This window comes from Eptatretus burgeri, chromosome 2 (genome assembly GCF_056783735.1).
Source record: "Eptatretus burgeri isolate ZD-2024b chromosome 2, Ebu_testis_v1, whole genome shotgun sequence".
Lineage (NCBI taxonomy): Eukaryota > Metazoa > Chordata > Myxini > Myxiniformes > Myxinidae > Eptatretus > Eptatretus burgeri.
In genome coordinates, this window is record NC_140962.1 from 116,842,240 (window position 1) to 116,868,970 (window position 26,731).

The 26,731-nt window shown below is 46.0% G+C and overlaps 1 protein-coding gene across 11 annotated transcripts in view; it reads right to left on the reverse strand.

Annotated features, from left to right (window-relative positions):
- FTCDNL1 (formiminotransferase cyclodeaminase N-terminal like) overlaps positions 1-26,731 on the reverse strand; it is a 121,335-nt gene that overhangs the window by 73,189 nt on the left and 21,415 nt on the right. For 8 of the 11 annotated variants that reach the window (XM_085870918.1, XM_085870917.1, XM_085870921.1 and 5 more), the window contains exon 2: positions 6,562-6,657. The exons of 1 other annotated variant lie outside the window; for it this stretch is intronic. In XM_085870918.1, the coding sequence (XP_085727044.1) occupies positions 6,562-6,657 (96 nt within the window). Of the gene's footprint in view, positions 1-6,561; positions 6,658-24,358; positions 24,393-24,474; positions 24,616-26,731 lie in introns of those variants that run through there. 2 more of the 11 variants (XM_085870913.1, XM_085870915.1) reach the window with 2 other exon arrangements.

Consider the following 26,731-nt stretch of genomic DNA (forward strand, 5'->3'; position numbering starts at 1 on the left):
AATACTATGTAATCTGACACGAGGAACACTATTTTGTGCTTTATTTTTGTACTGGATCACAACTTTTCACATAATTGGCAACTTAAAGACGAAATTGAAAATGCACATACGAGCAACAAATGTGAAAAAGAAAATGTTTAGCACTATTGATGGAGATGGGTTTACAGTCAGTCAAAGGTTATTTCAACAGCTGTCAGATTCTTTCTAACACAAAATTACGTTGCTTTGCAGAAGAGAAAAGTGTTGTGAGAACACCCAAGTACAATTTTCAGAGCTATTGATCGGCTTGTACACTGAACGGGTTCCTACAAAGGGCTTTGCATCCACATGCTTTCGTGCAAGGCAGTCCATTCCGTGTACATTTGCACCGTCGAGTTGAGCATGACCCACGGCATTTGCATGTCGTCAGTTCTACACAGTAAGCAGTAATAGGCTGTGCAGTCATGAGTCGTGGCTGAAATGTCTCGTTGCCATCTTTGACGACCTGTTCCCACCCACAGTTCTCAGGTGCAGGTAGATGTGGTTCAGATTCCAAGGCTTTTCTCCACACAAAAGTCTGGTAGTGCGCTCGCTTGATGTGTAGAATCAGAGCATCGCGAGTTGGAGGCAGATTCTCAATAGCTTTGGTCAGACTGAGAAACAGATCACATCTTACTCGCTGAATTGAGTTATCTTGGCCATGAGGGTCATAAAGCCTGCAGACAAATGACTCAGCATCTGCAATCACACTCTCATCAGGAATTTCCTCTTTGCCTAGGTTATTCAACAGGTGGGAGTTGTTTTGAAAGACAGCCCATGCAGAGCGCTTCGCAATTCCAGCAAACTGGCTTGTGCTGTCTGAACCTGTCACTGCATGAAATGCCAGAAGTGACTCCCTCTGCGAATCTGGGATATTGATGGAGTCAATGGGAATGTAGTGTTGCTTTTTGGGTGTCCCTGCATTCATCCAGACAAAGGGACTGAGATGCGGCTGATAGGCAACAAGGAGAATGAGGACATCAGTGTCCTGAAGCCACATGAATAATGTCTTGGCAGATGCTCAGAACTTTGTTCTTGGTATCTGTCTCATCCGCTTCTTCATTGTCCATCTTATCAGTGCTGTCACCACCACAAAGAAGCTTTACAAGCATGTACAGGGTTTCAGGTACAATTCGCTCTGCATTTTCTGTGTTCAGTCCACCGATAATGCTATGCCCTGGAGAGTGTTTTACGTCACTGTAAATCTTTATGCCCACTCTGAAGATCCAGCTAAGGATTTCGTTCTCATGATGAGGCAGACTGCACTGGGCCAATTCATCTTCTTCAGAACTTTCACCTTCTTCAGATAAATCATTCACGGCGGTTCTCATGGCAAACTTTGTCACAGTTGAGGATGCAACTATGAGGGGTTTTGTGACATCCAATGGCTGCACGAATGTCACCTTGTCACTACCAAAGTGAACCTCCACTTTCTGCTTGAAATTGTAGCTTTTGTAGGCTCCAGCCTCAATTCCAAAATCATTCAATAACAGCATGCTGTAGTGTTCCCAGATGTTTTTCAGGGTAAACACATGTCCATTCTGCAGCTCTTTCTCAAGCTGGTTCATCACATTTCTGAAACAGATGCTTTCAGGAGACTGGTTTTTCTCCCCACTCTCCTTTTTATACTTTTTGCGAAAAGAAACATAACACTTGAGGTGATATTTACCTTCAGCTGCCATCAAGTCTGAAACACCTGCAAACCTGTGACGCATGGTGGGGTCAAATTGGGCCAAACTAAGCATCCTGGATGATGTGTGATCAAATTCAACATTTGTCAGGACACCAGCTTTTCCAGGAATGTCAGTCTGGCAGAAAGCGCATTTTGACCAATCCATAGCGCTGTGCGCGGATCTTAGTGACTTTGGGACATGGTATTTCTCTGAGGAACCTGATGTTGTGGGTATCTCTTCTGCGTAAGTCACAGATTGTGGCTGAATCCTTGACTTCAGTCTGTCTATTTTTTGTGCGTGAGTAAAGTCACTATAGCAGAATTTGTGCCATTGAATCTTTTCGACGTGCTCCGGTACAGAATATTTTCTGATTCTTGAGAATGAGTCAACATATTTAGAGTCATTATATTTCTCTCTTTCTTTGCAACATTCAGCTACAGTTTTCACACCAACGATTGTAGTCTTTTGAAGTGGCGTTGACTTGCTAGTTTTTGAACTGTCCTGGCAAATAAAGCATTTATTCCAGTCTACATGCTCTTCTTCTTCTCGATCCCTTGAACCCCCTGTGAGAAATCTTGCGGCTTTCATTTTTCAGTTAGTCCTGGGTAACAGAAAAACACACAGTTATGTAGTTTAGGTTCATTTTATAGCAAAGTTGTAAAATTCATTGATTGTGGTTTGTATAATCAGACATTCTAATTCGAGCCTGAACATTTCTTTAAAAATAATATAGTGAAAAACAAGTCATATTATTTTTAGAAAATGGATGGAGCAATGTTTTTTTTTTCTATACTCCCATCAGCTCAGGCATGCTCAAAAACATGGAAATCGACCTTAATTTTGTAATTTCATGTCAATTTGCAGCTGAAATATGACGAAAAGTGTATTTAATGGCGACCATTTTGTAAACTGTCATGGCGGCCATACTATCCATATCCAGAGTTGGCAACAAGTTGATTCACATTTCTGTGTGTCTGGACAGTCAATTTACACCTGTTGCACTATTCTAACACGGAATCAGCAGGGTCGTACACTATTCTGCATTGGGCCTCCTGACTATATTGGCAGCGATTAGGGGAATTGGTATGTAAAGAGGGGCTTCGCAGGAGGAACCAGTCTTTTTTTTAGACTTCGTGGTGAGTACATGTCCATGTCATTCCGAGAGATGGAGGATACGGCAAGGCTGAGACGACAATACCTACTTGTCCTCGAACATCAACATGACCTCATCGAGTTGACACTGCACCAGTTGCGTGCCAATAGAGCCGGGAGAAGAAGACATGAACGGAGGAGAAGGAACTGGGTCAGACCATGGATCGGGAGTCGACGCCATTACGGCATACATGACCAGCTCATGGTGGAACTCCGGAACGAGGACCATGCATCCTTCATCAACTTCCTGCGAATGCCCCCAGCGATGTTCGACGAGCTGCTAGCCAGAGTGGGTCCAAGGATAACCAAGCAGTACACCTTCTCCAGGGATCCGCTTCAGCCTGGCATGAGGCTGGCACTGAGCCTGCTGCTGTTGGTGCCGTGACTGCAGTGAGGTGGAAGCGATTTAATTCGTTCAATGAAAACGATTTCAATTGCCGAGCACCAGCGTCCAAAAACAATAGGCGAGTGACAGGCATTTATTAAAAGTGAAGTTGCAGCCTATGAATAGAAAACCTCACGTAATCGTCGACGATACGCTGCCACGCTATGCATACGTTAGACTATCGTTGGGCATACATTGTGGAAGCCTAAAACACGATAATCAATCGTTGGTATAACTTATCTATAAGTTATCGAAGCGTTCTGTGTTCATTACTAGTACATTATGCATTTGTCCAAGTGGTTTTGAATACTTTAAAAACTGAAACAAAAAAATAGTTCATCGTGGGAATGAGAAAAAAAAAATTAGCCGAAAAGAACATCGAACAATGGTGCAAAGTGGTCTCCAATTCGTGGACGCAACGAGGATCCATCATCACCCACACCGTCATCACCCATCACGCTCACCTACTACTACTGACATGGACATACTACTACTCCTACCACTACCACTACTGATATGGACCTACTAGTACTACTGATATGGACCTACTACTACTACCAATACTACTACTACCAATACTACTACTACTACTACTGACACGCTCACCTAATACTACTGACATTGACATCTACTCAACATGGAGTCTGGAACACTGACGGCTTCCTCTTGTGAAGCCCATTTGTATATACGAATTCCCCTAAACGCTGCCAAATCGCCATTATACGGTAGATGTAAGTTAGAAACACGTTCAGTAAGTTCTGTGGTCGTCCGGAAGACATCAATGAAATTTGTCTACATACAACAATGTGCGTTTGAGATACGTTACACATAGGTTCAAAGCACGTTACTCATAGGTGATAAAAAGATTTTAAACTAGAACAGCACTCTTCGACATCGTGACATCGACAGATATGCCACCGCCCACATTATTACCTGATTTACATACTTGTACCAAGTTTGATTTGGATCTCTTCAGCCGTTCTTCAGTCAGCAAACTAACGAAAACCGATCATGGACTCTGACCTTTGACCTCTTGATGCCACCATCTAATGAGTTAATCTTTGCATCATACTGTATACTCATTCCAAGTGTGATCAAAACTCCATCACTGGTTCACAAGTTCGCGTGGTGACGTAATTTTTACTTAACATGACCTTCTAACCTTTGACATAATGATCCCAACATCTAATCAGATCATCTTTGTGTCACAATATATACTGCTACTAAGTTTGAACAAAATCCATTCCACGGTTCTTTAGATATTGCGATAACGAGATTTAGCACGGACATACAGACGTATGGACGGACAACCCGAAAAAATAATTCCTCCGGTGACTTCGTCAGCAGAGGCACAAAATTGTAAAAGGATGTGGGGATGTTACTCTAAAAAGTATGTAAACAAGGTAGAGATGGTCACAAGAAATGATCATTTGAAACAATCCCCACATCTTTCTTTGAATAATTTCAAGACTGGGAGGGCTCCATTGGCAGCAACACGGATGGGGAGACAGCTTCATCCATGTGTCATGTGGTTCCTTGCTGTGGTTAAGTTGGATGCTTCAACACCAGGAGGGCTCCTTTGGTTGCGGCATGGATAAGGAGACAGCTTTGTCCATAAATCGTGGTCGCTTGCTGTGGTTAAGGTGAATCCTTTGGGGCCAGGGGTGGGGAGGGGGTCCATTGGGTGCGGCACTGATTGGGAGAAAACTTGGTCCAATGATTTATGGTTCCTTGCTGTGATGAAGATAGATGCTTCAGGACTGGGGAGGGCTTTGTTTGACCTTGGGGACTCGCGGATGGTGGTGGTGCACGTGCACATGCGTACATGGGTCGTGGTTTGCACATACACAATTGTGATTTTTGCACATGTTGTGCATGTTGTTGTGACAACAAATATTGTGCATGTGGAGTGTTGTGCTTGTATACACGTTTTGAGTGACAAATAATATACACGTGTTATACATGACATGATGCACTTGATATATGCACACGTTATGTGTGACATGTTGCACATGTTCTACACACACGTTGCGTGACATATACACACACACATTATACGTGACATATTGCACATTATATACACACATTACGCGTGACATATTGCACATGTTATATATACACACATATATGTGACATATGTTTTATATATAAAGCTGAATTCCTGTCTGTGGGTCATAATCCCCACCAATTCCACAGGCCACGCCTTCCACCCTTTCAAGCTTTTTATTAAAATTACGATAGCAAAGGATGCTGCACCAAGTAAAACTCTGTCGGATGGTACCATAGTCATTTCCATTGAGAGAGACAGCTCGGAAATATGCCGTCTGGAGATTGTTATTATCATCATCATTATAATGAACGAGAAGATTTTCCAGTTTTATTTTGAATGACCTCGGTTTTTCGCCTTTTTTTTTTTTTTTTTTGCTTTCGCTGTGGTGTGGAGTACTGAAAAGTGATCCGTGCCTAAATAATCGGCTGAACACACCAGGTAAGCTCTCATATGTAGCCAAAGGAACTTTTTCGTGAAGATACTCTAACTTTAGTTTTGCATGTAGCGGCTGGGACCGACCATTTTTTTTCCACGCCATCCCTACATACAGTGGAGAGTACTTGCACACTCTGATATAAGAAACATTTTTTCCATATTGAATCACAAGCATAGAAACAAGCCTTAGCGTCGCACCAAACTAATACAGCGCCGAATCCGAGCAACTCATAAATAATTTTTGACAGCCAGAAAAATGCGCATTGACCTTACAAGGCAAGCTTATTCATTATCAGAAGATGATTTGAATCACTGCCATTCACATCAACCATCATTTCTGACGAGGTGTTGAAGAATAGTTTCAATTTTTTTCGTTTGTATTTTCACTCACAGTGTAGTCCGAATAAACTTTGTGCTAAGTTTTGCTTCTAGCCGTGCACTTCAGTCGACAGCCTCGTGCCAAAGTGCTTCCGATTTTTGAACGTGTGATGGAGAATCACAGAATCGTAACCTTTGATGAACTTCGACATGTGAGATGTGTTTCCTTCATCGAACAGTCACATTAAAATTCATCACCAGACGTGAAGCCGTGAAATGAAACTGCTTACACTGACAAACCACACAGTTTCATGGCACTCCAAAGCCCTGCTCTCAACGAGCACCTCAAAAGGTGAATGTTTTCTTTCATGTTCAAATGACTTGAAGGTTATCTCACATTATTGACTCAATTTTAAGAAAGACAGCTCCGCACAGATGTTATGTGGTTGACATTCAAATTATGAGCCCCAATTTTGGCCTTGTTCTAACAAATCACGAACACAATCGCAATGTTTTGTCAGAGGGCTCACCAAGTTTGCTTAGTGGACCCACCACCGTGATTACCGAGCGATTATAATCATGGTCTGCGAACACATTCAGAACTGAAGTCTGCGGAAAATTCTTCCCTGCAACGAAAAAAAAGAAATTTATTGGTTAAATTATTTTTCATGTTAAGACAAACTTGAACTGCCATTTTAACAACAGTTCACTAACTCAGAATATCAGAGGAAGAACAATCAGTCAACACCTTTTACGTTGGAAACAAATTAAACAAATTTTCTCAAATTAAAAACTCAATGCATAACATTTTTTTATAATGCCAGACTCGAGGCGTAATGGTTAGACTAGAGTTCACTCTGAATCTGGGAGGTCAACGGTTCAAAACTGACACCGGCTAGGTCATAGGAAAGACTTTCAAAATGGTACGTGTTGCTTCCTTCCTTGAATAACCTCCCCTGCATTAAAGTACCTTCAATGGAAGTCATATGTTATGGACTAGCAAATGTACCCCGTGTTACCTGGCCCCTCCTCCCACCCCTTCCCCTCCATATTCCCACCCATCCCCCCTCCAGACTCCCACCCCTCCCCATGACAGGTGGTGGCTTGTGTGTTTATAAGTTATCAATTGTGAGAAAATGACTGCTTAAAACCCTAAGTGAGGCGTATCATGGTTTTAAAGAAAAGAAAAGTGATCCTTTAAAGTTTTGTTGCGATTAACCTTGGGAGATCAGAGGAGTGGCATCACAAACAAACATCTTATTCACTTTTATAGAGAAGATAACATTCATCCAAGCTCTTAATGGAATAAAATAGCATCAAAAATAAAAGCACATCGCACAGAAAGGTGAAACAATTCGATCTGGTGTAAAAACAAATAAATAAATAAATAAAGCCAGATGACGCTGAGGCACCACATGACACCATGGGGTCCGCACTTTGATCCATTGACCACTCACAGGATGTATTTTTGTTGTGTTTAGCAGAGTGACAGTGTGTGCGGAGTGAACTGCGTACTGCAGCGCGGGGTAGTGCAGGTGACTGAACGAACGAACGAACGTGCTTGTGCGCGCGCACACACACACACACACACACACACACACACACACACACACACACACACACACACACACACACACACACACACACACACACACACACACACACACACACACACACACACTTTTATCATTATTATTTTTTACCCATGAATTATCACTGTACCGTAGCGTTGGACTGAACGCACGCGCACGTACGCACACACGCATGCACACACATTTGATTTTTGGATGTAAATTAACACGAACATAGCACAGGGTTGTGATGTAACATGGATATTTATGTTCCACCCATGTCTTGAATCGTGCATATTCATGTTTTCCTCGTCGCATATTTATCGCCATCCCTCAGTCCGTCTGCATCCCTATCTGTTGCCACTCCATTCACACATTGTTTAATTGTGTCATTAATTAAGACGGTCCGTTTGCGGTCATTAATCCTTCAGACCGATCAGGTTATCTTCACCGCATGGGACTGTGTCCCTTCTCACATGCATGTTCGTGGCACGAAGTGCAGCACTTTTTCCTTTCATGGTGGGGTGCAGCACATCTCACAGGCAGGATACAGTGGCGCACTGCACAACGAACGCTTGCGCGCGAGGGAGAGAGGGACCGGGGGCTCTCGTTTCAGCCTTGGGTGTGTGAAGGGAGGAGCATGGGGCTGTGTTGAAGTTCCCTCAGAGACAGCGGTGTTTCCCACAAGCTGCATCACAGATCTGCCCACATCGGATGTGAACCAATGAGGATGAGGCTTGCAAGAGACGAGTCAGAAAAACTGCAGGACTGTACCTATTTGGTCTTTCATTTGATTTTAATTGAATTTATATTAATCCCATTCTGATTTCAATTAAATAATAATAAATGTCATGGGTTAGGGTCAGGTGTCCGATCAAAGCGGGATGTATTGGTACCCGGTCATCACTATCAGAAGTTATAAAGTGGCAGTTCTAATTATGTCTAATATTATTTGCATAACATACCAGTAACACAAACACCACACAAAACTACATGAACACCACACTAAACTACACAAACACCACACTAAACTACACAAACACCACAATAAACTACACAAACACCACACTAAACTACATGAACACCACACTAAACTACACAAACACCACACTAAACTACACAAACACCACACAAAACTACACAAACACCACACTAAACTACACAAACACCACACTAAACTACACAAACACCACACTAAACTACATGAACACCACACTAAACTACACAAACACCACACTAAACTACACAAACACCACACAAAACTACATGAACACCACACTAAACTACACAAACACCACACTAAACAATCCTGGCAAAGGTCTGCAATCTCTGATTGCTTTTTCTTGTTTCCAACCTGTCTCGATTGTCCTTTCCTTCATTGGTCCGACACAGTGTACAAGTCCAGTTTGACAGGAAGTTGTACCCCACCTGATTTGCTCTGTTTGCCGGTGATGCGCCTATCTGTTCCACCTGGCAGAAGATCACCAGGTGTGGCGCCGAGGGTGTGGCCTCTAGTTTGATTACCGTGCCAATAGAAAGGTATCGTGGAAACATTTAAGCATAACCCTGCTCGGCTGGTCGTCTAAGTCAGGCGACTATGGCTGTGTAAGAACTACAGCCCGTTGTACCACAGAGTTATCTGTGCTCAGCGGCCTTTGGACCGGGTGTACGGGAGAAACTCGGGTGCTTCCCCTTGTGGCGAGCCCGAACCCCAGGCCATAACACTATACTTCCACCAAGTTTGGTCAAAATCCGTCCAACTGGGTTCACAAGTTAGCTCGGTAATGGAATTTTTACCGAACGGGACTTTTGACCTCTTGACCCCAAAATCGAATCAGTTTATATTTTTATCACTATACATACTTGTACCTAGTTACCTTCGCAAACTTTGTTGCGAAGGTTATGTTTTTATTTATTTATTTGTGAATATGTGTGTTTGTTTGTTTGTTTGTTATTCGCATAACTCCAAAAGTATTGAACTGAATCGCAGCAAATTTGGTGGGATGATTGGTTATTATCCGAGGACCATTTGATTAGATTTTGGGAGCGATCGGGTCAAAGGTCAAGGTCAAGGTCATGAAAAGGTCAAAATCGTCTTTTTACCATAGCGCAGTCAATTTGTATCCAATTTGCATGCAACTAATGCCAAAATGTTCAGAATTCAATGCCCCATCTTGTGATATGTGACATGACACAATGACGTAATAACCCATATTAGCGGTTGGGAGTCAAAGGTCGGGGGGGGTCACGACATTGCAAAATGTGCGGTTTTAGTCATAACACGGTCAATTCTTATCCGATTTGCATGAAACCAACACCAAAATATTGAGTGTTCTGTTCCCCACACTCTAATACCAATTACAAAATTGAGAGTACAAAGGTCAAGGTCGAGGTCATGAAAAGGTCAAAATCGTCATTTTGCCATAGTGCGGTCAATTTTTATCCAATTTGCATGCAACCAATGCCAAAATGTTGTGAATTCAATGCCCAATCTTGTGATATATGATATGAAACAAGGACATGATTACCTTTGTTTGCGGTTTGGGTCAAAGGTCAGGGGGGGGGGTCAACGACCTTTATTATCATAACGCGGTCAATTCTTATAAAATTTGCATGTAAGTAGATTCAAAATGTTTAGAATTCAATTCCCTATCCTGTGATGTGTAATATTTGACAGTGACTCTATTGATGAGTTTAAAGCATTGGGGGGGGGGGCGGGGGAGTGTGTCACTGAACTTATTTCTTTTAATGTGACCAGTTGTCATCAGATTGACTTGACACTCAGGGAGTTCATACAGAAATTGTACAATGTATGTGAATCAGTGTCAAACAGCAGGAAATTTTGTGTTTTTAAGCCATCACAACACATATGAGATGGCAGATGTGGGATGGGATTAAATACCCTCACAATCAACGGTTTCTGGGGGGGGGGGGCAAAATGTAGCATTGGCGAAGGTATGCGCTCTACTGAGTGCCCGTTCTAGTTTGACTTGGATTCTTCCAGCCGTTCTTAAGTTATTGCGGTAATGCAAAGATGCATGGACCGACAGACAAGCCAAAAATATAATGCCTCCAACGACTTCGACAGTGGAGGCGTAAAAATGCCAAAATATCTGATATGAGGTGGTGAGATCATATTTGAGTGTGTTTCGATGGTGTAAAACACTCTCGTCTTCGGTGAGCCATCCACTGAGCACTCCTTTTGTATTCTATCCTTGACCCATGCCCAATAATGGGAGTAAGAAAAACGAATTCCTCTCCCTACTTGATCGGTTTGAACGCTCAAACACTGCACAACTGTTAACCATTGTGCTTGTCATGGTCAGATCAACATATATTGTCGGCTTTGTGTACTAGCTATCTATTGTGCACAGCACGTGGTTGCTGGTTGCATCATTTTCTGGGGGCGTGGCTGTGCCGCTGATGAAGTGCCCTCTATTACCAGTACACTGGTACTCATTTCACCAACCTTGGAAGAATGGCACGCTGAGTCAATCAACTTGGTTTTTAAACCAGCCTCTGCAATTTTAAACCAGCCAATACAATAGTGCTCTGCACACTGAGTATTATTCAGTAAATCGTAACCAATTGCAGAGGCACAGGGAATAGTTGTCGTACTATGTACATTCTTACAAGCCCGAGTTAGTTGTCTTTGTTCGGTTGACTGACCCCGTCTGGTTCCCAAAGGAACGTGCTGTTCAATGTGATCCTTCAATCTCAAAGATGTGTGGTCCACAAACCTAGCATCACACTGGCACTGAAATTCAGAAATAATCTACTCATATGAGAAGCGGGCAAAACATCTTTTTGGACTGACAGAAGCAACTGGCGGGTCTCCTTTTCCTGGACAGTGTACTCGGTGGGACTCTTACAGTTCCTTATGATACAAGATTGGATTGATTGGTATCTTGGTCAATCGAGCAAGAAAGATCTGCTCCACAGATTGAGACCATCACGACTATTCTTCATGATAATCGGTATCCTGAACAGATCATATATATATATATATATATATATATATATATATATATATATATATATATATATATATATATATATATATATATATATATATATATACACAGCTCTGGAAAAAAATGAAGAGCACTGCAAAATTATCAGTTTTTCTGGTTTTACTATTTGTAGGTATGTGTTTGAGTAAAATGAACATTTTTGTTATATTCTATAAACTACTGACAACATTTCTCCCAAATTCCGAATAAAAATATTGTCATTTTGAGCATTTATTTGCAGAAAATGACAACTGGTCAAAATAACAACAAAGATTCAGTGTTTTCAGACCTCGAATAATAAACAAAACAAGTTCATATTCATTTTTAAACAACACAATACCAATGTTTAACTTGGGAAGAGTTCAGAAGTCAATATTTTGAAGGAATAACCTTGATTTTCGATCACAGCTTTCATGCGTCTTGGCATGCTCTCCACCACTCTTTCACATTGCTGTTGGGTGACTTTATGCCACTCCTGGCGCAAAAATTCAAGCAGCTTGGCTTTGTTTGATGGCTTGTGACCATCCATCTTCCTGTTGATCACATTCCAGAGGTTTTGAATGGGGTTCAGGTAGATTGGGCTGGCCATGACAGGGTCTTGATCTGATGGTCCTCCATCCACACCTTGATTGACCTGGCTGTGTGGCATGGAGCATTGTCCTGCTTGAAAAACCAATCCTCAGAGTTGGGGAACATTGTCAGAGCAGAAGGAAGCAAGTGTTCTTCCAGGACAACCTTGTACGTGGCTTGATTCATGAGTCCTTCACAAAGACAAATCTGCCCGATTCCAGCCTTGCTGAAGCACCGCCAGATCATCACCGATCCTCCACCAAATTTCACAGTGGGTGCAAGACACTGTGGCATGTAGGCCTCTCCAGGTCTCCGTCTCACCATTAGACGACCAGGTGTTGGGCAAAGCTGAAAATTGGACTCATCAGAGAAGATGACCTTACTCCAGTCCTCTACGGTCCAATCCTTATGGTCTTTTACAAACATCAGCCTGGCTCTTCTTTACTTCTCATTGATGAAGGGCCTTTTTCTAGCTTTGTATGACTTCAGCCCTGCCCCTAACAGCCTGTTTCGAACCGTCCTCACCGTGCACTTCACCCCAGCTGCCATTTGCCATTCTTTTTATACGTCACTTGATGTCATCCTTCGGTTGTTGAGTGACATTCGAATGAGTTGGCGGTCATCCCGGTCAGTGGAAAGTCGTTTTCGCCCTCTGCCAGTCTGTAGCTTTGTTGTTCCCAATGTCTGCTGCTTGACCTTGTTCTTATGAACCGCCGTCTTTGAAATTTTAAGAATGGAAGCAACGTGACGCTCACTGTATCCCGCTACCAGTAAAGCCAGAATTGAACCCTTCTTTTCCTCACTCAAAACTTTTCTTTTCAACTCTTTTGGCATGGTCAATAGTCATTTTTTTGATTCCAATTGCTTTTGAGGTACTTCTAGCATTGTTTTTGCCATCCAGCTGGTCCTATTGGAAGAGAATAGTGATGACCACAGCAGTGGTTTTTATACTTTTCCTTGTTAAATAAGATTCGGTTCAGGTGATCACCTAATCAGTACCTCACTAAGTAGAATGAGGTGTGCCTGTGTTGGAATTCAACAGACACTGGAATGGAATGGCTGCCATACATGTGGCGATGCTGATTTAAATTTTTTTTGGAGTGGTCTCTTATTTTTTTCCAGAGCTGTATATATATATATATATATATATATATATATATATATATATATATATATATATATATATATATATATATATATATATGTATAATGTATGTATGTATGTATGTATATATATATATGTATATATGTATATATATATATATATATATATATGTATATATGTATATATATATATATATATATATATATATATATATATATATATATATATATATATATATATATATATATATATATATTGTTACGGATTCGCGGCTGCCGGCGTGCTGACGGCCACGTAACTCGAATCGCGGCACGTCGCCCACCGGACGGACAATCCAGTCGTGACCCTCTCGGACTAACGCCGGGAACCAGTCACGGGTGGACCTTTCGGTCTCACCGCGATCGAGCCAATCAGCCCCCGCGTGGGATAGGGTTGCTCGCCAAATTCGACCTACCTAAGTACCCACACGGAGGGTAGACCGGGCGATTGCACCTCGCCGCAGGTCGACTTTGGACACGGGCCACTTAAGCGACCCGTTCCGTACTATCGGGATAACCGAGCGGTGTTATCGTCGGCCTCGACGGTTCGATTAATTATCGGGCGTATTCAGCCCACTACCAACCCTTTACGTGAAGCAAGATGAGGATTCAATGAAAGAAATGACGAAGCGAAGCGGGAAACAGTTCAACACAAAGCACATTTATTCGCGATGAACGGAAAGCACACATATTCAATTCCACCAAAAGCACATAGAAAAGAAAAAGAAACACAATGCTATTTTACACAAAAAGCAAATGCGACAATGCAGATCTAATACCGATTACGCGAGCACACGGCAACACTTATACAATTTTACTTCACAGACGGCGCCGACAACACACATTCCCAAAACAAAAGAAAAGAGAACCCTCAAAGATGAGGCGGGCCTGAGGCCGAGACCGGGTCGGGCCTACCCGTCTGGTGATGAGACGCGGAGCGGCGATGGTGCCTCAACTCCGCGGGCCTCGCGGGCAGTGTCTGGTAGGGGGTGGGAAAGGGGCCCCCTTGGTCGCACTATCTCAGCGCGGGGGGAAACAGGAGGGGGTTGCTGATGCTCGGGGTATAGAGGATTTCTACTCTGCCTAGAGTCCCGCGACGAGCGTCTCCACCTCGGCCAGGTCGCGCCGTCGGCCTCCCTGGTGTGCAGCTCCCTGCACGACGAGAGCACCCCCTCGTCTGCCCTCGCCGCCTCTCCACAGCTCCGTCCCCTTTGCTCCGACTCCAACGCACACGACGACGACCAACTCCTTCTTGCTTCTTCTTCCCAACTCCACCGCCCGCGAAGTCTTAACTCCTTATTCTCTTCTTCCCAACTCCACTGACTGCGAAGTCTTAACTCTCTCATTTACTTGACTGACGAACGCGGTCGCTTATATAAGCCCCGTGGCTTCGCTCTCTCATCTTTGACCCCCTCCCTTCGACCTTTCACCTCGCTCCCCATTGGCCCGAGAAAAAGTGGGCGTGAATGCTTTTTGATCCATAAATTTGCATATAGCAATCGCCCTCCAACGCCCTGGAGGCGGGGCCAAATCGCCCCTCGCTCACCGATTGGACGGAACAAAAGTGGGCGTGTGTCGTTTTTGATCCGTTTTTTGAAGTGGAAAATCCGTGGTTTTGTACACGCTGTTCGGCGCGCGCCCTGCACGAGTCCAACACCGGCACCCCAAGCAGCGCAAGAACGGTGGCGATGCGACGGTTGCGAGGTGTGACGTGAAGCGGCGCCGCGGTGGGTGGTTGATGTTGTGGTTGGTGGTGGTAACAATGGCGGTTGGTCCAAAATAAAGATAGTAAAAGAAAAACGGCTATCCTGAAGAGTCGCAGCACGCATAAATGACATGTATTCCCACTAGACAACGGGTTTGGGCCTAACTACACATATACTTACCGAGATATCTCACCTAAAGGACCTGAATGGTGGTTTGCGAATTTGGTAACCACAACACTACCCCCTCCCCTTTTTACAGACTCGTCCCGAGTCGTCAAATTCTCGTGTGCCATCATGTGTAGTTTTCCCCTAGTACATTTTACCTACGGATCCCTGAGTGCGACATTCATGGTATTCGTGTCCCCAAAATAAATAACCTGAGGGCTGCGTAACTACCTAAACAAACTCACTCACACGGACGACTTAAATAAAATTGCCGGCGCTAGGACAGACATGCCGGGGGCGCACTCATATTTACAGTACATCTTACCCTTAACTTACAAATTTTACACTAAACCATGGCCCAGGATCACTGAACTCTGCAAAAGAAAAGCAGTTAGCAGGGAGCCAGGCTGCTCGCATGCAGTCTCTGACTCAAATAATGCAGGTGACAGGGAACGTGGCTGGCTGCTCACACGCAGTCCAAGGCCTTCCCTTTTGAACTGAACGCGGTGAACCACAACGGTGCATGGGCTGCACAAACGCAATCTCCGTGCCAGCTCAAGTGGCACACGCAATGAACACAACGAATGGATGGATGAATGGTTTGAACTGAATGCAGTGAATCACAACGGTGCATGGGCTGCACAAATGCAGTCTCCGTGCCAGCTCAAGTGGCACACGCAATGAACACAACGAATGGATGGATGAATGGTTTGAACTGAATGCAGTGAATCACAACGGTGCATGGGCTGCACAAACGCAGTCTCCGTGCCAGCTCAAGTGGCACACGCAATGAGCACAACGAATGGATGGATGAACACAAACACGGTGCACGGGCCGCCACTGCAGGCCCGTGTTGTAGCTGCCAACAGGGCAGTTCTCGCAGCTTGCAAACTGTTGCCTTCTGGATCCTGGCGCACATGGAAATGAACAAGGGGGGGGGGGCAAAGCAAAAATTGAACGGGGCTGGTGAACGTGGGCAGTGGGCATGGCATGGCAAAGGCAGCAGGCAAACTCAGCCCGCAGAAGAAGGCCGTTGCAGGCAAACACAGCCGGCAGATGAACTGGCCGGCACAGGCCTTGAAGTACCACAGCTGCAGATGATCCGGCCGGCACAGGCCTTGCAGCAACACAACAGCTGCCGATGAAGTGGGCCGGCACAGGCCTTGAAGAAAAACAGCCAGCAGATGATCCGGCCGGCAGAGGCCTTGCAGCAACACAGCCAGCAGATGAAGCTGGCCAGCTTTTGCCGTTCAGTGGAGGTTGGTGGAGGGAGTGCGGTGGTGCTGGCCACTTGGAAGGCGGGCTCGGACCTACCTACCTGTCTCCCTCCCACCTATCGCCTTTGCCTGTCACTGTACATACCCACTCCCTTAATTTGTCAAACCCCAATTTAGCCCCCAACTTATTTTTTTATTTTTAATTTCCTTTTTTATTTTTATTTTTTTTACTTCCCCACTATAAATCGTCCCCTAACCCCCTTTATCGTCCTTGTTCGGCTAACCTATCCTGTCACCTAGCCTACTCCCAACCCCTACGTTCCCTTCCCGGAGGGGAATAAGGGAGAGCTAGCGTCCTGTGTCGAGGCCCAACGAAGCCTCAGAATGGTCTCCCCAGAGTTCAGCGATCTATAACACAAAGTGGGTCCAGCGGCCCACAACGCCAGCGAGGGGATGGATGGTGCGGAGGGGTACATCTCCTAATCTACCCTAACCATTAACTCTTAAACTACCCCGGGGCTTTCAACAAGCGCCTCTCGCTTAAACTATTGGTTCTAACAACCCAGATTCCCGTCGCCTGTGTTGGTGTCCTCACAATTTCGGGCCTCGCCCCCCAATTTTCTCTCCGTGCCCTCACACGGTCTCCTGGCTGGGACACGTGGCTCCCTTTGGCAGGCACGACCCTCTGCCGAATCTCCCGCTATGGCACCCCCGGGCACTACACTGCCTCCGAGCCTACCAGCTCCCTAACACCGGGGAGTGCCCCCCATGGCACCTCCCCTGAAACGCACACGTGGCAGGCTGGCTTCCCAGGCCCCTTTCCGAGGGTCACCCTTGCCCACAACACTGCCCACGTGGCTAATGGCGCCCCGGGCCCCCGCACCAAGCAGACGCACCCGTGCCCACTACGCTATCCCGGCCCCCCATGGGCCCTTGGCCTACCGCGGCCGACTAGCCTGGTGCCCGGGGTACCCACTCAGCGATACTCACCTTTCGCAGCCACGCTCCCAAGCCCGTCAACAGGGCTCCTGCACCCCTCCAAATGGGTCTCGAGCCTACTTTCCCACCAACAACAAAACGACCTCCATTTTTTCAATTTGACTAACCCCCTAACTCACTTTACTCTGACCCCGGGGTCCCTTGGGCGGGAGTCACTCCTCCCCCCAATTACTCATCGCACCATGCATTCCCCATTCACTCCACTCACACAGACCCGCTGGCCTCACTCACTCAACATGTACTCACCTCACAACTCACCAACTCTTCAACACACTCACCGCTGAACTCTGCCATCCTTCTATCTGCATCCCCTAACTAACTCGTGCTCCCACGTCGTCCCTTAAACTACAGCACGTTCCTTTTAACGCTACGTAGCTAAGCTACGTCCCCTCTACACATTCACAAGTCTGTCCATGTCCTCAAATCATCAAAAATCATTTCCCATTTTCCCATCCTAAATCTGGCTACAATCCCTCTAACTAATCCATTCCACGGACTCCATGAGGACTTACCCCTGCCCCATGAAGTCGGTCTAACTAAGCTAACCCTTCCCCCTAACTAGTTTCCATCCTGTGCCCAGGTAAGGGGGTCTTCCACCCCTTGCCCAGGAATCCTGTGCACCCGAAAGTGAGGCTTGCTTTTTTTTTTTTTTTCTTTACATGCGCAGCACCAGCGCGGCAACTCGCGCACTTTGCACCTGCCCGTGACGTCATGCAGCTGCACGTGTTCCTCGTCCCTCCTTGGACGGTACCATCCGGCAGAGATACCCCTCCTGCCAGATTCCAACCCCACGTGCAGCCATGGCGTCACCGTGCGCATAAAAAAAAAACACAAGACCCACGTCTCGAGGTGTTCCCCACGCGAACACATGTGCTTTGCCCGTTGGAGCTAAACACACACGATCGCGTGGAGAACCCGTCCGGTCCAAATCCATTATCCTGCCTAAACTTTGTCCGTCCGCGGGATCGGCAAATCCACCGCGTGCGTTTCCGGACCGGGACTTCACTCTCGCAAGCGAGCACGTGGTGGTCTCGTGCGTTGCACAGCACGGACCGCGTGCTCACTGCTGGGTGAACCCGGCACGGTCCCCGAAACAACTACAGCCGCTACTCGGCTTTCTCTCCTCTGTCGCCGTCGTCGTCTCCATTCCACACACGCATACCTGCGTGTTACGACGCACACAGTCCACTCCATCACATTCACACCGGGAGACGCGGCTGCGTGCTCCCGCATGCCAACCGACATCTCCCTTACATACCGCTCTCTCACACACACGGTCTCCCTTGCATAACCCATACCACTCACACGTGGTGCTCCATTCACTCGCGCGGGGGCACTCACCCGCGGTGCCTCACTCACACACCGTGCCTCACTCACACACGCGGGGGAACTCAACCGCGGTTCCTCATCCACACTGGCCGTTTCATCCACACACACGGCCTCACTCACACACGGTGCCTCACCCACACACGGCGTGCTGGGAAGCACGTACTCCGGCACCATCGCCACCACACCACTCACACACGGGGTCGCTTCCACACACGGGGACGCACTCACACCTTGCACCACACACACAGGGACAACCACACTGGGGATTCGAGTCCCCACAAGGGTCTCCGGGGCCTCTATACCCCCCAAGCTCTCCGTGCACCCGTCCACAGCACTCGTCCCCTCAACCTCGCAAAACACGACCGAACCCACCTGGTCGTGACTCGCCTCAAGGGGGCATACTCCCTCCCCTCGTTCCTGGAGGAGGCCATCCAGCTGCTTGCACCGGGTCCCTGCACGCTCCGCGAGCTCACCCCCATTATCCTCCACTACCTCCGTGTGTGTGTGCGCGTCACTTACCCCGTCTTCATCGTGTTGTCTCTCCTCTATTTTTTCTGTCTCCCGTGTCTCTATACATTTATAAGTTTCTGTCGTCGTCACCTCGTGTCTCGTCTCACACGTTTTGGTCTCCCCATTTAATTTTTCCCTCTTGGTCACCGTCGATTCCTCTGTCACGACCCTCGCCCAACACGCCCCCCGAATTATTTTTTTACCCGCCTCCACCGCGGGCCTGTCAGCCGTTGCACCCCCTTCCAGCTCGTTTGCTTCCACACGTGGAGTCGCCATTCCTATCTCCCTGGTCACGGCCTTCATGCCCGCCTGCAGGCATCGGCCCATGTTCTGCGTCTCACCCCGCAGTTTTTTCGTTTCTTCCTTCATTTGCTGTGTACTCGCATCGATCTTTTCGTTCATGCTTTTTATTTCGTTTATCATTTCATTTGTGTATGTATCCATTTTTTCGTTCATTTGCTTGATCATGTTCGCTGTCATTTCCGCCAGCATGGCGCATCGCTGGGCCATGTCGGGTGCGCTTGGGTGAGCCGTTTCGGCAGGGGTTGGGGAAGGGTTTTGGTGGAGAGGGGGAGGGGAGGTGTCATACACCGCGGCCGCTGCCGCACCCATTTCGGGCTCTGGGTTCAGTTGGGCGAGTCCGTGTTCCTGCACAATCAACATTTCCTGCACGGGGATTCCATCCTGAGCCATGGATTCTACACATTCTACATCCATTTCTAATACCCCCGGCTCCCGCTCGCCTTGAGACGCCATCTTGCTTCTCGTGAAGGGTTAATTTAGCTCGCTCGTAATTTGGAGGGAATCGGGGGTCGCTTCTCTCACCCCTGGACCGATTCCCGTGAATTTCGCTGGAGACAGGAGAGCCCGTTGTCCCGTTCTCCAATACCAGTGCCGCGAGGAGGGCGATGGATTTGTATCGCACGACCTGACACCAGTGTTACAGATTCGCGCCCGCCGGCGTGCTGACGGCCACGTAACTCGAATCGCGGCACGTCGCCCACCGGACGGACAATCCAGTCGTGACCCTCTCGGACTAACGCCGGGAACCAGTCACGGGTGAACCTTTCGGTCTCACCGCGATCGAGCCAATCAGCCCCCGCGTGGGATAGGGTTGCTCGCCAAATTCGACCTACCTAAGTACCCACACGGAGGGTAGACCGGGCGATCGCACCTCGCCGCAGGTCGACTTCGGACACGGGCCACTTAAGCGACCCGTTCCGTACTATCGGGATAACCGAGCGGTGTTATCGTCGGCCTCGACGGTTCGATTAATTATCGGGCGTATTCAGCCCACTACCAACCCTTTACGTGAAGCAAGATGAGGATTCAATGAAAGAAATGACGAAGCGAAGCGGGAAACAGTTCAACACAAAGCACATTTATTCGCGATGAACGGAAAGCACACATATTCAATTCCACCAAAAGCACATAGAAAAGAAAAAGAAACACAATGCTATTTTACACAAAAAGCAAATGCGACAATGCAGATCTAATACCGATTACGCGAGCACACGGCAACACTTATACAATTTTACTTCACAGACGGCGCCGACAACACACATTCCCAAAACAAAAGAAAAGAGAACCCTCAAAGATGAGGCGGGCCTGAGGCCGAGACCGGGTCGGGCCTACCCGTCTGGTGGTGAGACGCGGAGCGGCGATGGTGCCTCAACTCCGCGGGCCTCGCGGGCAGTGTCTGGTAGGGGGTGGGAAAGGGGCCCCCTTGGTCGCACTATCTCAGCGCGGGGGGAAACAGGAGGGGGTTGCTGATGCTCGGGGTATAGAGGATTTCTACTCTGCCTCGAGTCCCGCGACGAGCGTCTCCACCTCGGCCAGGTCGCGCCGTCGGCCTCCCTGGTGTGCAGCTCCCTGCACGATGCGAGCACCCCCTCGTCTGCCCTCGCCGCCTCTCCACAGCTCCGTCCCCTTTTCTCCGACTCCAACGCACACGACGACGACCAACTCCTTCTTGCTTCTTCTTCCCAACTCCACCGCCCGCAAAGTCTTAACTCCTTATTCTCTTCTTCCCAACTCCACCGACTGCGAAGTCTTAACTCTCTCATTCACTTGACTGACGAACGCGGTCGCTTATATAAGCCCCGTGGCTTCGCTCTCTCATCTTTGACCCCCTCCCTTCGACCTTTCACCTCGCTCCCCATTGGCCCGAGAAAAAGTGGGCGTGAATGCTTTTTGATCCATAAATTTGCATATAGCGATCGCCCTCCAACGCCCTGGAGGCGGGGCCAAATCGCCCCTCGCTCACCGATTGGACGGAACAAAAGTGGGCGTGTGTCGTTTTTGATCCGTTTTTTGAAGTGGAAAATCCGTGGTTTTGTACACGCTGTTCGGCGCGCGCCCTGCACGAGTCCAACACCGGCACCCCAAGCAGCGCAAGAACGGTGGCGATGCGACGGTTGCGAGGTGTGACGTGAAGCGGCGCCGCGGTGGGTGGTTGATGTTGTGGTTGGTGGTGGTAACAATGGCGGTTGGTCCAAAATAAAGATAGTAAAAGAAAAACGGCTATCCTGAAGAGTCGCAGCACGCATAAATGACATGTATTCCCACTAGACAACGGGTTTGGGCCTAACTACACATATACTTACCGAGATATCTCACCTAAGGGACCTGAATGGTGGTTTGCGAATTTGGTAACCACAACAATATATATATATATATATAGACATATATATATATATATATATACATATACATATATATATATACATATATATACATATATATATACATATACATATACATATACATATATATATACATATACATACATATATATACATATACATATACACATATATATATATATATATATATATATATATATATATATATATATATATATATATATTTACACATTCCTGAACCCACCAAAGAATCCTGTAATCTGACCTGGTAAATGTCCTGTATACCTACGTCTACCTTGGAAAGGCAAAGCGTCTCAACGGTTTGAAAAGCACGTCAAACAGACAGAGTCCCATTCTTACTTTGCTGTTTAACCACGAGTGATTTTCACCACCTCCCGGTTGCCTCCGTCAGCCCAAAAACATGTTCTGCTCGCCTCTCATCTGAGTAGATTATTTTTGAATTTCAGTGCCAGTGTGATGCTAGGTTTGTGGGCCACACATCTTTGAGATTGAAGGGTCACATTGAACAGCACGTTCCTTTGGGAACCAGACGGGGTCAGTCAACCGAACAGAGACAACTAACTTGGGCTTGTAAGAATGTACATAGTACGACAACTATTCCCTGTACCTCTGCAATTGGTTACGATTTACTGAATAATCCTCAATGTGCAGAGCAATATTGTATTGGCAGGTTTAAAATCCTGAGTCGAGGATGCAGTTTCGCTCACCTTCATGCAATGGAGGTCACATTCATTAGGTCAACCAATACTATTCGTTGTAGACAGAATGAATTTGTCCGAACTTTATTTATATTTTGACTATGAAGGCTTGAATGTGTGACAACTGTACCACAGTCAGTTGAGGCATCATGAAAATCTTCCCTCCCCCTCCAACTAGCCCTCAGCTCATTAGCATTATGTTTCTGCTGGTGATTCATCTCTGCCTCATCATTATTCATGATGGTTGAAGCTTCATGATGATTCATGATGGTATTCATTATTCATGTTGATACTCTGAAGCCAAAGTAGATAGCGAGAAGTTCGATATAGTTGCAGTGAGTGAGACATGGTTTAAGGAGGAGAGTAACTGGAGGACAGGATTGGAAGGCTTCAAGGTGTATCGGAGCGATGGGAAGGAGAGAAGAGGAGGAGGAGCAATCTGGGTAAAGGACAGCATTGCATCAAGAGAAAGGGGTGACACTAAGGAAGGAATAAATGTTGAGGATTCTGTATGGGTGGAGATTAGGGATTCCAAAAACAGTAAGATACTGGTAGATGCTTTTATAAGGCTCCGGGTGTGAAGGAAGAGGAGGAAGGAGGAGTACGTGAAGAATTCAAAAGGGCATGTGGTCAGGGAAGTGAACTGATTGAGGGGGATTTTAACTTGCCAGGGATAGATTGGGTCTGGGAATAGGGAAAGGGCAGAGCAGATGAGGATTTCCTCGTTTTATTCCAAGATTGCTTTTTAACCCAGTTTGTAGATAAGCCCACGAGGGGGAGTGCAGTGTTCGACCTCCTTGAAAGTAATGATCCCAATATGGTGGAGGAGGTGGAGGTCGGGGAGCATTTCGGAGCAAGTGACCAGAACATTGTGCAAAGATTCTGTTCAGGGTTAGAGTTCAGGATAGTAGGGTAAGGCTATTAGATTTCAGGAAGGCAAACTTTGAGGGTATGAGAAGAGTTGGGCGATGGAGATTGGGAGACTCCAACAACAGGACAATCAGCATCAGAGAAATGGGAAACCTTCAAGGACCAAATGTGTAGAGTGCAGAGTACATACATTCCAATGAGGTGTAAAACTAGAAGCAGAAAGAGACCAGGGTGGATGAGCCATGAGATAAGGAATGCTATTAAGAAGAAGCAGAAGGCATTTATTAGGTTTAAAATAACAGGACTGGAGTTAGATTTATATCACTATCAAAGTAAACAGAGGCAAGTTAAGAAAATAACTCGGCAAGCCAAGAGTACGAGAAGGACGTGGATAAGAATATCTACTATATAAATGGCAGTCCTTCTGTCTGTCTGTCTGTTTGTTTGTAACCAATAAGCTCCTAGACCAGTGAACCGATGTTGATGAAACTTTACAGACATATCGACCTAACATTCAGCTTCAGGATGTGCTAAGTGGCTTTCCATAAAAATGAAAAAAAGATATATATATAAAAAAAAATAATAATAAAATTTCCATTAAATAAAAAAAGGCTTTCGAATAGTGCGCCGGCATATTAATCGTAACAAAAGGCTTCATGGTTAAAAACACTCGGGTTTTTTGAAATACAAAATGTTCATATTCGTTGACTTTTTAAACATACACATTCTCCTCCTGTTATTTGAATTCTCGAACTGCACGTGCATGGCAACAGGGAACTGCTGAGAGATCTGCTCATGAAAGAGCCAGGCAAGTGTGGGGGGGGGGGGGAGAGAGAGAGACAGAGAGACAGAGACACACACACGTCTTACTGTTGATATATCTGCTCATGAACGAGCCAGGCAAGCAGAGTCGGCTGCAGAGAGAGAGCGTGGCCAAACTGCAAATAGAGCATCACACCGCCGGGTGAGAAAAGCACAAAACTTACGTTCCAGCTTTCTTGGTCCGGGTTTTGGCAGCACATCAAGGACAGTTGCCGCTGCTGCTAGAAACATTGAGTGGCTCAAGGCCGCCTTCAACTATGACCTCTCTGAGGATTACGGCAGCATAAAGCCTTCCTTCCATAAATCTGAGGAATAAAAGAAGCCTTCTTAATTTTCTCCATACAACTAATGCCTGTCTAGCTAGCCAGAGGAAAATAGGGCAAATTTCCTGGGTATTACTGGGTACTTCAGCTAGTTAAACATAATAGCAAGGCTTTCATTAAGTATATCAGGGAAAAATAACAGGTTAGGATCAGTGTGGGCCCATTGAGGAATAGCACTGGGAGAGTGGTTAGTGATGAAAGTGAAATGGCAGGCTTATTAAACAGGTATTGTTCTTCAAATTTATACAAGAACAGTCAGGAGAATTGGTAATAGCTGAGAGTATTTATCAAGGAGGTGAGGAAGGGCTTTTACAGAAGATCCAATTTGGAGTGGAGGAAGTAAAGGAACAGCTCGGTAATCGAAGAGAAGATAAGGCTCCGGGTCCATATAGTATGCAACCGAGAGTGTTGATGGAGGTGGCTGAGCAGGTAAGCGAGATGTTAACGGATATTTTTTAATAGCTCACTGGAGTCAGGACAGGTACCGGAGGATTGGAGAGTGGCAAATGTAACACCATCATTTAAGAAAGGATCTAGAGAAGAATTGGGGAATGAGAGACCTGTTAGTTTGACTTCAGTTGTAGGGAAGGTGGTGGAGACATTAATTAAGGACCGGATGAGGAACCATTTAAACAAATACAAACTAATTAAAGGTAGTCAGCATGGGTTTACCAAAGGTAGTTCCTGTTTAACAAATCCTTTCGAGTTCCTTGAGGCAGTGTCTGATAGGGTGGATGATGGAAAGGCAGTGGACACAGTATATCTAGGTTTTAAGAAGACATTTGATAAGGTACCACATCGGAGGTTGTCAGCCAAAGTGAGGGCTTGTGGAGTCGCTGGTCAGGTAGCTAAATGGATTGCAAACTGGCTTAATTATAGGAAGCAAAGAGTGGCTGTGAGTGGGATGTCTTGCTGGGAGGATGTAAGGAGCCGGGTACCTCAGGGATCAGTACTCGGTACCATTACTCTTCATTATTCACATCAACGGTATGGGGTAAAGAGTAAGCTTTCAAAATTTGCAGATCACACAAAGCTTGGAGGTGAGGTGGATACCAGAGGGGGTGGCGATCAGATACAGGAAAGTATTCATTCTTGAATAGATTGAGCAAAAGCTTGGCAGATGGAATTTAACCTGAACAAGTGTAAGGTGTTGGGGATGGGAAAGAACAATGAAAATAGAGATTACAGGATGCAAGGGTTAATTTTGGAGCATGTCATACAGGAGAAGGATCTGGGGGTGGTAATAGATACAGGAGGTAAGCAGGCAGCACAATGCCAGGCAGCTATAGATAAAGCAAATAGGGTCTTAGGTTGTATTTGGAGGGGGATCATCTATAAATCAAAAGAGGTGGTGTTGACATTGTACAGGAATTTAGTGAGGGCCACATTTAGAATATTGTGTGCAGTTCTGGACACCACAGTTAAAGGCCCGGTCACACCTTGACGTTTTAGCCAGCGATGGCAACGTATTAAAATGTATGTAAAACGCTGGCTTACGTTGAACTTTTGATGTTTTTTTTTAAAGATTCGGACGTGTTCATAGCGACTTGGTCTTATGTATAACGCATTGGTAACTGACACAAAACGTTTCGTTGTGTTATAGATAACTTATACCAACGAATGCTGAACCTGTTGTCGGCCTACACAACCGATGCCCAACGATAGTCTAACTTAGGCATAGCGCGTTGCACGCATCGCCGACGATGTCGTGACGTAGCCTATTAAAAGGCTGACGCACAACGATTCGAATCATAACTGCCGTAGAAATGGAAGTGACAACATCGCGGTCACACCTTGCCGATCTTGCCAGCGTATGCCGACCCAAGAAAAATGTGTCTAAAACGTTGGGGCACGTCAAATACGGTATGAGTAAGTTTGGTATACGTGACTATAACGCTAAAGTACGCTATCTTACGTCGTAGTAAGTAGAGTACGTCAAGAAATTTTAAACATGTTCAAAATTTTTGGACGTACTCGGCGTATGACACACGTTCCGCATGCGATGGGGATAAGTTTTACACACGATATGTGGACGCTTACACACGTCCACAAAGGCTACTTATAAGCTACTCATAAGTCGAAACATGTCGCGGTAATG